The following is an 11,801-nucleotide window of genomic DNA, read 5'->3' on the forward strand; positions in this document are numbered from 1 at the left end:
GGGCTTAGAGTGAACCATGCAGCAGTGCACAGACAGTCACGTCGCTCATGGGGTCGGTCGCAAGGAAGGCCAAGCAGGCATCCCCAAGGGCTCTTCATACACACTCACAACCATACACACGCCCCCCCCCCCACCTCGTAATGACGAGGCCTGTGGTACTGCACCCTAAAACTTGGCCGCTCGCTCCGCCCCCGGGCCCCGCCTCCAAGGCTCTCCCTCCCACTCCCACACCCGCTTTATAAAATGAGGCTTTAGGTGCAACCGTGAAACGCTGATCAGCTGCGGGCTCCAAACCTCCTTCTCCGCCAGATCAAGTCTAAGCCTGAGCCGGCTCCCCCAGAACTTCAGCCACTGGGTCTTGAACTCCTGAGTGCCGGAGTCCTAGCGTTGCTGCACCCAAGGCCACCCCTCGCAATCATGCGCTGCGCTCCGACAGCAAGCGCTGCCCTGGTTCTATGCGCGGCCACTGCCGGGCTGTTGAGCGCGCAAGGGCGCCCTGCACAGCCGGAGCCGCAGCGCTTCGCATCCTGGGACGAGATGAACTTGCTGGCTCACGGGCTGCTGCAGCTCGGCCATGGGCTGCGCGAACACGTGGAGCGCACCCGTGGGCAGCTGGGCGCGCTGGAACGCCGCATGGCTGCCTGCGGTAACGCTTGTCAGGGGTCCAAGGGAAACGATGCACCCTTCAAAGACCCCGAGGATCGAGTCCCCGAAGGCCAGACTCCTGAGACTCTGCAGAGTTTGCAGGTAGGTTCATCCACTAGGGCTCTGACCCTACTTAGACTCGCTTTGGGGTCCTCCAGGTACAGGGCAGAGAAGGGCCTCAAAGAGCAGACTGTGAAGGGGTAGAAGGGAGGGTGAATAAGAGGAGGTGGCAGCATTATGCCAGGTCTTCACCATGCCTGCATTTCTTCAGACTCAGCTCAAGGCTCAGAACAGCAAGATCCAGCAACTGTTCCAGAAGGTCGCCCAGCAGCAAAGATACCTCTCAAAGCAGAATCTGAGAATACAGAATCTTCAGAGCCAGGTAAGTACCCCAGGGACTGGCCCAAATCCGAGAGAGGAAACACAAAACGGGGCGGGGGAGGGGGGAACCAGTAGCGGTTAAATGGCTAAGCAGTTGTTACAGCATGAGGCAAGAGATCTAACCACCCTTTTCCTGCCGTCTCAGATAGACCTCTTGGCCCCCGCGCACCTAGACAACGGGGTAGACAAGACTTCAAGAGGAAAGAGGCTTCCGAAGATGGCCCAGCTCATCGGCTTGCCGCCCAACGCCACCAGCTTACACAGTGAGTATCTCTGGTCTCTGCTGTCATTTGGCAACTCCCCAACCCCTACACTCACCTTACCCCTCTTGTCAGGTTCACCTCAATTGGAAAGAGACTCTGGCCTTGGGTTCCTGTGGCTCACTAGGCTCTAGTCAAGGGCTTTTTATATATAGCACCCTCTTCGCTTATGATCCTGCTTGGCCGGATCACCCCGCCATTCTTTCCCAGCAAGAATCTTCCCAAAATCTTATTAGCCATTAACCAAAACGAGTAGAGGAAGACAGACAGAGGAGCTGGAGTTTCAGGGGTTCTGGGAGATGGTGGTGTAGCCCAAGGACTTCATCCGAAGGAATCCAGGGGTGTGTGTGTGTGAGAGTGTGTGTTGTGTGTGTGTGAGTGTGTTGTGTGTGTTGTGTGTGAGTGTGTTGTGTGTGAGTGAGTTGTGTGTGAGTGGGTTGTGTGTGTAAGTGTGTTGTGTGTATCTGTTGTGTGTGTCTGTTGTGTGAGTATATGTGTGTGTGAGTGTGTGTGTGTGTCTGTCTGTATGTGTGTGTGTGTGTTTTGGAACCCTCTAACATTTCTTAATATAGATATAAAAGGGAAAAACCAGAGTAAGGATACCCTCACCCCAGCTCCTAGACTAGATACATACATACTCTCACATCTTACAAGCCTTTGTCGTGAAAGCCACAAGCCCCGATCCAGTCACATACATATATATACCTAATGTTTTTGAGATTACAATTTCTAGGTCTTATATCGTGGATGCCCATGCCCAATGCTTTGTTTCAAATTGAAGCGTGTGGGGGCCTTGGGGGAGGGGAGAGACAGAAACAAAGGCTCCCAGTTCCAACCCTGAGTTCGTGCCTATCCGCTCACCCTGCTTGACATCTGTGGCTATCCGCAGCCAACTAGGTGAAAGTTTGGATATCCCCCTTCACACCCTAAGGCTGGTTGCTGGCTTTGTGTGTGTGTGGGGGGGGGACCCAAAGTCTTTAGACTGAATCCTTCCCCTGGCTTTTACCTAGGCAAGTACCCAGGCATGGTGAGGGTCATGGGCGCGCTTTCCTAGGGTCGGCAGGCGTAGGCTCTGGATGGGTGATGTGGTAGGAGAGCTGAGGGGGTGGTTTTGTGGGTTTGGGACTCCCAGACTCGGCCCAGCCAAGTAGAGGAAAGTTCAGAGCTGGGGAGACAAACAGCTGGCCCTAATGGGAACCACATGGGTGGCTTGGCAGTGTGCCTGTCCCGATTGGATGAGAGGAAAGTAGGGGAAAGGGAGCTGCCCGAGGGACTGGAAAGTGTACTTCCCATCTTTCTGGGTCTGCCCCCACTCCTGGCAGTGTGGACTGAGCTGGCTGGCAGAGAGTCCCTGCGTACCCCTCCCCCAGTGACCTTTCTCCTACTTTCCCTGGCTGGGCTGGGGGGGGGGGCGGTTCTTCCTGAATTTAGAGGACTTGTCAAGGCCAAGTCCTTTCCCTCCTCCTCTCCTCTCTTTTTCTTCTTTCTCCCTGTCCCTCTTCTTCTGGTAGCTGAGACAGCCATATCCCAGCCACGCCCCCAGCCTCAGTCTTCCTGTCCCACCGTCAGCATCTTCTGCTCCGTCAGCATCTTCTGCCCAGTCAGCTCAGCCCTTGCCTCTCCCCAGATCCAGCCCTGCTGGTTGTTTTAAGTCTTCACTGAAACACTGGCTGTGGGGCAGGCTTTAGGTGGTTACAGGTTCCTACTATGGACAAAGTTCCTCCCTGTCCCTGCCTTGAGAAGCCCTTACTCAACAGGAGGAGTGGGGACATGCCTCCAGATGACTTCTCCTCAGTGACAAGACCTCCGTTCACTTTAGGGAGTCTCACAGGGCTTGAGAGAGTGGGACGGCGTCCTTTTAGAAGCTGGGACAGGAGAAAGGAATGGGAAGTGGAATCCCTGCCAGCGGGACCGTGTCTGATTCCCAGTAGCAGGAAGGTGTGATACACAGAGGAAAGGCTCAGGGAAAGAAGTCTTTGTGACCAGAGAGGATAGACAGACAGAGTAGGAGAGGGAAGACTGGTCAGGGGCTGGCCCTCAGTGTGTCTTGTGGACCCGACTGGAGAATGCTATAATGAGCTAGGAGCACGGCTAGGCAAGTGGCCCTGAAGTCACTGGGGCTTCACTCCTGCTTCAGCCTGTTCTCCCTTTGTCTATTTTCAGGACCTCCCCGGGACTGCCAGGAGCTCTTCCAAGAAGGGGAACGGCACAGTGGACTTTTCCAGATTCAGCCTCTGGGGTCTCCACCATTTTTGGTCAACTGTGAGATGACTTCAGGTAGGATGTGCTGACCCTCAAGGAGCCTCCGTGCCATGCACAGCCTTGGTGTCATAAAATAAAGCCACGTATGGCTCAGTGATACAGCACTTGCCTAGCTTGTGTAAGCTCTTGGGATCCTTCCACAGTAACACACACACTATTGTGTAGCTTGTAGGATGTAGCCTGTAGTAATATACACGTATGTATATGTATGTGTATGTGTATGTGTATAAGTATATGTATATATTCCGCCATTGACAGGCATCTCAATATCAGTGATAGGTTTCTGAGGTTAAGGTGTATAGCTGTCCAGGCCTAGTCATCTACAGAGTGAGCTCAAAGCCAACCTGGATAACTTAGTATAACCCTGTCATACAATAACAAAATATAAGTGAGTTGAGGTCATAGCTTAATGGGAGAGTGCCTGCCTAGAATATATAAGACCCTAAAATCAATGCATAGAACCACAGCTGGATAGGATGACTTGCACCTATATTTATAATTCCAATACTTGGGAGGTTAAGGCAGGATGATTGTTGAAAGTGCAAGGCAAGCCTTATCTCAGCCTCCATGGGCTGGGAATAAAGCTCAGTTGGTAAAGAGCTTCCCTAGAATGTTTGAGGCCCTGGGTTCCATCTCCAACACTGCATAAAATGGGTATGATAGTGCATGTCTGCTATCCCAAACTCTGGAGGTGGTATCAGGATGGTTAGGAGTTTGAGTTCGTCCACAGTTATACAGCGAATTGAAGGACAGGTAGGGCTATAGGAAAAATTCGAGGCCATCCTTGGCTACAAAACCATGTTCTAAGCAAATCTAAGGTAGAGACTCTGTTTCAAATAAAAAAATACATACACGGTTCCTACAGGCTCTTGGGGTGGAAGTGTATTCTGATCCCAACCCCTGCAAGGAGTGATGAGTGTGTTGCCCTTTCTGGAATTGCAAGCTATCAATTTTCCTGTGAGAAGGGACTTCTGGTGACTCTTTACCTTTCTGGGCAGATGGAGGCTGGACAGTGATTCAGAGACGCCTGAACGGCTCTGTGGACTTCAATCAGTCCTGGGAAGCCTACAAGGATGGCTTCGGAGATCCCCAAGGTAGGTGTTTCTCAGGAAGCCGGAGTCATGGAAGGAGCAAAGGGCGCCCGAGCTGAGCCCGGCTCACTCACGTATGGTTTCTCTTGGTTCAGGCGAGTTCTGGCTGGGCCTGGAGAAGATGCACAGCATCACAGGGGACCGAGGAAGCCAGCTGGCTGTGCAGCTGCAGGACTGGGACGGCAATGCCAAGTTTCTCCAATTTCCCATCCATCTGGGGGGCGAGGACACAGCCTACAGCCTGCAGCTCACCGAGCCCACAGCCAATGAGCTGGGTGCCACCAACGTGTCCCCCAATGGCCTTTCCCTGCCCTTCTCTACCTGGGACCAAGACCACGACCTCCGTGGGGACCTTAACTGTGCCAAGAGCCTCTCTGGTAAGCAGGTTTGATTCCCACTATAGCCTACATTCGGTCCCAAAGTGTGCATCCATGCCCTGCACCCCCCTTTTCTCCTTGCCTCCTGTGTGCCTATGGGCCAGTCATTGAGTCAATCTCTCCTGTTTTCAGTTTCCCTGTCTTTAAAGTGAGCATAGTCACGGTGCCCACTTTTGAAAGTTCAATTGAGAACACTTGTGGGTGGGTTGCTGGCACAGGGCAAAGACAAGACAAACCCTTGACATATTCTTTTCAATTCTGAGGTATAGGGTCTTGTGTCTGTTAGCCAAACATTTCTGGCACTGAGCTGTCCCCTGGCCTCTGGTGTTTTTGTTTTTGTTGTCTGTTTGACACAGGGTCTCATATAACTCCAGTTGGCCTTGAACTTGTTATAAAGCTAGCAATAACTTTAAAGGGTCAGCTTCTAACTCCTGAGTAATGGGGTAACAGGTACGTGCCATTGTGCTCCTGAGAATCAATCCCACATTTTCATGCATGGCAGGCAAGCCCTGTAACGAATAGCCCTCCTTCTGCTTCATTTGTTCAGTCAGGATCAAACTATGTAGAGCAGGCTAGCCTCAAACTTCTGATCGTACTGCTGAGCGCTGTGATTACAAATCTGTGCCCACAAGCTCTGCTTCCTAGAATAGCTCATTTGGCAGGGAGCCTCCCTAACATCAGTGAAGGCCTGGGTTCCCTTCCCCGTACCATATAAACCAAGAACGGTGGTATAGTGTCAACCGTAGCACTCAGAAAGCAGAGGCAGGTAAAACAGAAGTTTAAAATGGTCTTTTGCCACATAGAGAGTTGGGGACCGGCCTGATAAGAGACTGTCATGAAACAAAAAATAGGACTTATGAGATGCCTCAGCCAGTAACGGTGTTCACCTACAATCCGGAAGACCTGAGTTTGATCTCCAAGACTCACGTAGTAGAAAGAGATCACTGGCTCCCACAAGTTGTCCTCTAACCTTCATACCCACTGTAGCATGCACACACCCACACACCTAGACACGGGAACAGAAAATAAATAAATGTAATAAATTCTAAAGGTGTAAAATCCAAAGTTCATCTTGTGTTCAACTGTGCTCTCTCTCAGTATGGAAACCCAAGACCTTGACCACGTCTTCTGTGTTCTAACCCTGTAGGTGGCTGGTGGTTTGGCACCTGCAGTCATTCCAATCTCAATGGACAATACTTCCACTCTATCCCAAGGCAACGGCAGCAGCGTAAAAAGGGGATCTTCTGGAAAACATGGAAGGGCCGATACTATCCACTGCAGGCCACCACCCTGCTGATCCAGCCCATGGAGGCCACGGCAGCCTCCTAGCCTCTTCACTGGAGCCTGGTTCCAGGCCTAGGAAGACAGTGACTTTGGTTGTGGCCCTAAGATTTGGCCATTTCTCTGCTGGGGGCAAGAGCTCTGTGTAGGGCTATCTGGAGTCTCGTGGACAGAGAAGAAGCCCATAACTGGAGAGACTGGAGGACCCCCTTTTCCGTATTGGGGTCTGCAAGCATTGTTGTCTGAAACAGTCAGAACAGGAAACAAATGGCCCAGACCCAGAAAACATGGGCTTAAGAGGCATTGAATCTCACTTCTTGCCTACCAGAGAAGTTGGGGATATAGAGGGACCACTTCAGTCCAACTAGATGGGCCCTTAATGGCGGACTCAGTCATATTGACTGCCTGGAGACAGGGTTCCCAGGAGCCCTAGATACACTCATGGTGCTGTTGTGGGTGCTGTGTGGATGAACAGGTGCCAACTGTGGCTCCTAGGCACAGCTCACAGCATTCTTACAATAAAAACAACCTCAGAACATTTTGTTCTCTGCCGTTTCATTTGGTTTCTCAAAGTGAATAGTTTCAAAGTTCGAATCAACATGTTCCTCGGGTGGAGACCGTATTCTCAGACCCGTTAAGGATAGGACTTGTTGGCTATTCCTTCCCAGTGATTTCAGCTTCCTTCTTTTAGTAATTCATGATGTGAGTCTCTCTTGTTTTTATTTCAAAATCTCAAAACAAGTCCAGAGAGATGGCTCAGTGATTAGGAACACTTGTTCTTACAGAGGGTCGGGGTTTGGTTCCCAGCCTTCACATAGCAGCTAGTAACAGCCTGTAACTCTAGTTCTAGGAGATCCAGTGCCTCCTCTGACCTCCAAAGGCTCCTGTACATATGTGATACACATGCACATATTTAGGCACACACATAGAAAAGTAAATATTTTTAAAACACAGAGTTACAGAAATGGCTTAATGATTCAAGACACTGGGTGTCTAAGCATGATGACTGAGACCAAGCACCGACACTTACATAAAGCTCAAAGGGCAGGGCAGATTCCACAGAGTTCTCGTCCTTTGACCTCCACACACACAAGCCATGGCACTCGGGCTGTCACTCACACAGATATCATACACACAAATAACTATGTGGGTTTTTTAATTTTTAAAAATTAAAAATCATATAACTCATGCAGTTCAATCATTAGGGAAGCTGGTAATAGGGACAATTAAAACATCTTTTTGACCAGTACCAGGTAGGGTATACACCATTCTCCAGCACCTGGGAGGTGGAGACAGGAGCTTTGTAAGTTCTAAGTCAGACTAGGCAACACAACAAGACCCTGTATCACAAACAGGGAGGGATGTTGCAGCTATGGCTCCGCTGGTCATACGTGGCACGCACAGACCCTGTGTTCCTTTCTCAGCACCACTGTATAAAGCATATGATGCTGGTGTTTGGGAGCTGGGAGCATGAGGATTAGAAGTTGAGGTAACCTGGGCTACAAGAAAGAAAAAAAGAAGAGAGAAAAGCAAAATGGGGTGAAGTTAATTTTAGAAATCTCTATACCTGATGTCATAATCCATACTTGGTTTTCTTTCTTTCTTTCTTTCTTTCTTTCTTTCTTTCTTTCTTTCTTTCTTTCTTTCTTTCTTTCTTTCTTTCTTTCTTTCTTTCATTTGTTTTCTCTGTACAGCCCTGGCTGTCCTGGAACTCACTCTGTAGACCAGGCTGGCCTCGAATTTAGAAATCCGCCTGCTTCTGCCTCCCAGAGTGCTGGGATTAAAGGCGTGCACTACCACTGCCTGGCAATGCATACTTGTAATTTCAGCACTTGGGAAGCTTAGGCAGGAGGACCAGAATCACCATGAGCCTGAGTCCAACCTGGGCTATATAGTAAGACCTTGTCTCAGAAAAACAAAAACTTTTAAAAAGTACTTATTTGTCTGATTGTTTATGTGTTTTTCTTTATTCATTCATTCATTCATATATGTGGGCACACTTCTACCTTGATGCTTGTACGAAGCTCGGAGGACAACGTGCAGGAGTTGATTCTTAATGTGTGCCTCAGGAATCCAGGCTTGTCAGCACCTCCTTTACCTGTCAGGCCATCCTGACGGGGCCACAAAACCATTTCTTACTTGGAGCTGAACAAGTGGCTCAGTGCTCCAGTGTATTCCTAGCCTGTATGAGGCCATGAGTTTGAGTCTCCAGCAACACACACACATACACACACACACACACACACACACACACCTTTCATTGATTTCACTATCCCCAAATATTCCTATTTCAATATATGATCAATATTTGACAGAGTTTTTGCATTTTGAGACAAGGGTTCCTATAGTCTAAGCTGGCTTCCATCTCAGTATGTAGCCGAGGCTTGCCTTGATCCTCCTGCCTCCACTTCCTGACTGCTTCAATGACAGGCTAGACCCACCCTTCCTAGCTTATGTTATTGTTCATTTTCTTCTAAGTAATTCTGATGCTTGAGTGTATTATGTGCTCCTGGCACTTCTCCGTTTGCACCAGCCATGACACACAGACTGCACACGAGCACTGGGCGCCAACCGCCATATTGGCAGCACAAACGTGAACACAAGGTTTTCAGTCAAGTCTTGACATTTTTGACCTTACCAGAATGGTATGAGGGAAGAGGAGGGACAGACGGTAGCATTGCTCTATATCACAAAAAAACCACACTTGAGGCTAGTGAGATGGCTCACCAGGCTGTGGATACTATGAATCAAACTCGAGTCCTCTGCAAGAAGAGCAAACGCCATTTCTAAAGCCCTATTTTAAGTATTTTGAGAAATCTATATAATGACTTCCATACTAGCTAGACAGGTTTACATTCCCACCAGCCCTGTATATGGATTTCCCTTTTTTTTTTTTTTTTTATTCTCATCAGTATTAACTATTATCTGCTTGCTTGGCTTTTTTGTTTGTTTGTTTTTGTTTTGTTTTGTTTGCTTTGTTTTGTTTTTTAACAAGGTCTGGCTCTATAGCCCTAGCTGGTCTGGAACTCACCTTGTAGTCAGGTATCAGGTTATTTGGGGGTTTTTTGGTTTTGTTTTTGTTTTGTTTTGTTTTGTTTTTGTTTTGTCTCTTGTCTTTTGAGACAGGGTCTCCCATGTATCCTTGTTTGGCTGTCCTAGACCAGGCTTTCATTGAATTCACAAGAGATTCCCCTGCCTCTGTCTCCCAAGTGGTGGAATTAAAGGCATACAGTGCCACACCAGGCCAGATTGGTTTTTTGTTTGTTGGTTTGGTTTGTTGGTTTGGTTTTATTGTTGGTACCACAGAGAGTTTTTGTTCGTTTGTTTGGCTGGTTTTTGTTTGTTTGTTTTTGCCAAGGTTTCATGATCAAGATAAATACTTTTTTAATTGGATATTTTATTTATTTACATTTCAAAGTTATCCCCTTTCCTGGTTTCACCTCTGCAAACCCTCTTTCTCATCCCCCCCCTTACCCTGCTTTTATGAGGGTGCTCCCCTGCCCACCCACCCACTCCCACCTCTGCCTCCTAAGTGCTGGGGTTAAAGGCATGCAAGACCACCGCCCTGCTTGTTTTGCTTTTTTAATGACTGCCTTTCTGACTGAGCTAGAGTTACAAATAGTTGTTGTGAGTTGCCTGAGGTGGGTACTAGGAACCAACTTGGGTGGAAAAGCGGTACGTGCTCTCAATAGCTGGGCCATCTTGACAGCTCCTCAGTGCTATTGTGATTTGCATTTTCTGACTGCTGGTGAGGTTGAATATTTTATCTCATTTATTGACCATTTAGACTCTATCCTTTTAGCACTGTCTGCTTATTTCATTACCCAGTTTATGGATTGGTAGTTGGTTTTGTTATTGTTTGACCTATTTATTGAGCAACTACACATTCCAAGTTCTGTGCCAAGCATCTGGCAGACTCTCTTGGACAGAAAGATCTCTGTCCTTCCTCAGCTAGCTGCCCCTCCTCAGCTAGCTGCCCTTCAAAGCATCTCCCATGTAAACGTGTGGATGTTCAACTGGAAATCTTAAATTGGAACACTTTTGATATTAAAATGTGCTGCCAATAATTAAACTAGACAATGGACATAAAGTGACTGCGTTGACCCACTGCCAGAAAGCATGCTCACGGAGCTGGAGAAAGGACTGAGCAGTGTAAAGTGCAGACTGCTCTTGCAGAGGAGCTAAGTTCAGTCCCCAGCACCCATGTCAGAAGGCTTTAAACTGTAACTCCCACTCCAGGGAGCCAACGCCGATGCCCATGAGGGCTGCACTCACAGACACAGACACAGTGCATGCAAATAATTAAAAATATAAAAGAAATTGGTTTCTTTTTAAATTATTTTTTCCTGTACCTTGTAGTTGTATCTAAGTGAGGGTATTGGATCCCCTGGAACTGGAGTTACAGACACTTGCGAAGTATCATATTGGTCCTGAGAACTGAACCCAGGACTTCTGGAAGAATTGCCAGTGCACTTAACCACTAAGCCATCTCTCCAACTCCTAAAATACTTAAAAAACATAGACATAGAGCTGAAGGTATTTCAGGACAGTGTGCTTACTAGGCATGTCTTAGGTTCAACACACAGCGCCGCGGGGTGCGGGGAGAGACGAAGTCAGGGTTATGCCTACCTAGACTTTTATCCCAGCAAATCCACGCTTAGCATTTGGGCATTAGAAATGGTTTCTGAAATTTTTACTTTAAAAAAAATCAGACTATGTCAGTCAAGTACAGTGTCACATGCCTGTAAGTCCAGTATTTGGAAGGTGGGTAGAGGAAAGATAATCAAGGTTATCCCTGGCTGCCTAGTGAGATGGAGGCCAGCCTGGGGTATGTGAGACCCTGTCTCAAAAAAACAAAAACAAAAACAAAACACCCTAGAGTGTTTGTCCAGCATACACAAAGCCCTGGGTTCCTAGAACAACAGTCTCCAATCATAATATTCTTAAAATGACAATATTTGGAAGGTGAAGGTATGAAGATCAAGAATTTAAAGTTGCTGGGCATGGTGGCGCACACCTTTGATCCCAGCACTTGGGAGGCAGAGGCAGGTGGATTTCTTAGTTCAAGGCCAGTCTGGTCTACAGAGTAAGTTCCAGGACAGACAGTCAGGGCTACACAGAGAAACCCTGTCTGGTGGCAGGGGCAGAAGCTTAAAGTCACGGCTGCAGAGACGTCTGAAGTTTATGAGCACTGGCTGCTCTTCTGAGGCAGGGGTTTGATTCTTAGCACCCACTTGGCAGTTCATAACTATTCATAATTCCCATACTCAGGGATCTGACTTCCTCTTCTGCATGCATGTGGTGCTCAGGCAAAACACACATGCACATACAAAAATAAAAAGATTATCTCTCTCTCTCTCTCTCTCTCTCTCACACACACACACACACACACACACACAGAGAGAGAGAGAGAGAGAGAGACCTGTACACACAATACAGATGTGGTGACACACATCTGCTACTTGGGAAGCTGAATCAGCAAACTCACAAGTTTGAAGATAGAC

The 11,801-nt window shown here is 48.1% G+C and overlaps 1 protein-coding gene across 1 annotated transcript; it reads left to right on the top strand.

The window, feature by feature from the left end:
• Window positions 1-245: 245 nt before the first annotated feature.
• Angptl4 (angiopoietin like 4) lies at window positions 246-6,835 on the top strand. Its single transcript, XM_052165480.1, has 7 exons — window positions 246-747; window positions 917-1,027; window positions 1,172-1,289; window positions 3,450-3,563; window positions 4,547-4,642; window positions 4,735-5,016; window positions 6,164-6,835. The coding sequence occupies exons 1-7, from the start codon at window positions 418-420 to the stop codon at window positions 6,343-6,345; spliced, it is 1,233 nt and encodes a 410-aa protein (XP_052021440.1). The 5' UTR covers window positions 246-417; the 3' UTR covers window positions 6,346-6,835.
• The last annotated feature ends 4,966 nt before the right edge of the window (window positions 6,836-11,801 follow it).

The sequence above is a fragment of the Apodemus sylvaticus genome, chromosome 20 (assembly GCF_947179515.1).
Source record: "Apodemus sylvaticus chromosome 20, mApoSyl1.1, whole genome shotgun sequence".
Taxonomy (NCBI): domain Eukaryota; kingdom Metazoa; phylum Chordata; class Mammalia; order Rodentia; family Muridae; genus Apodemus; species Apodemus sylvaticus.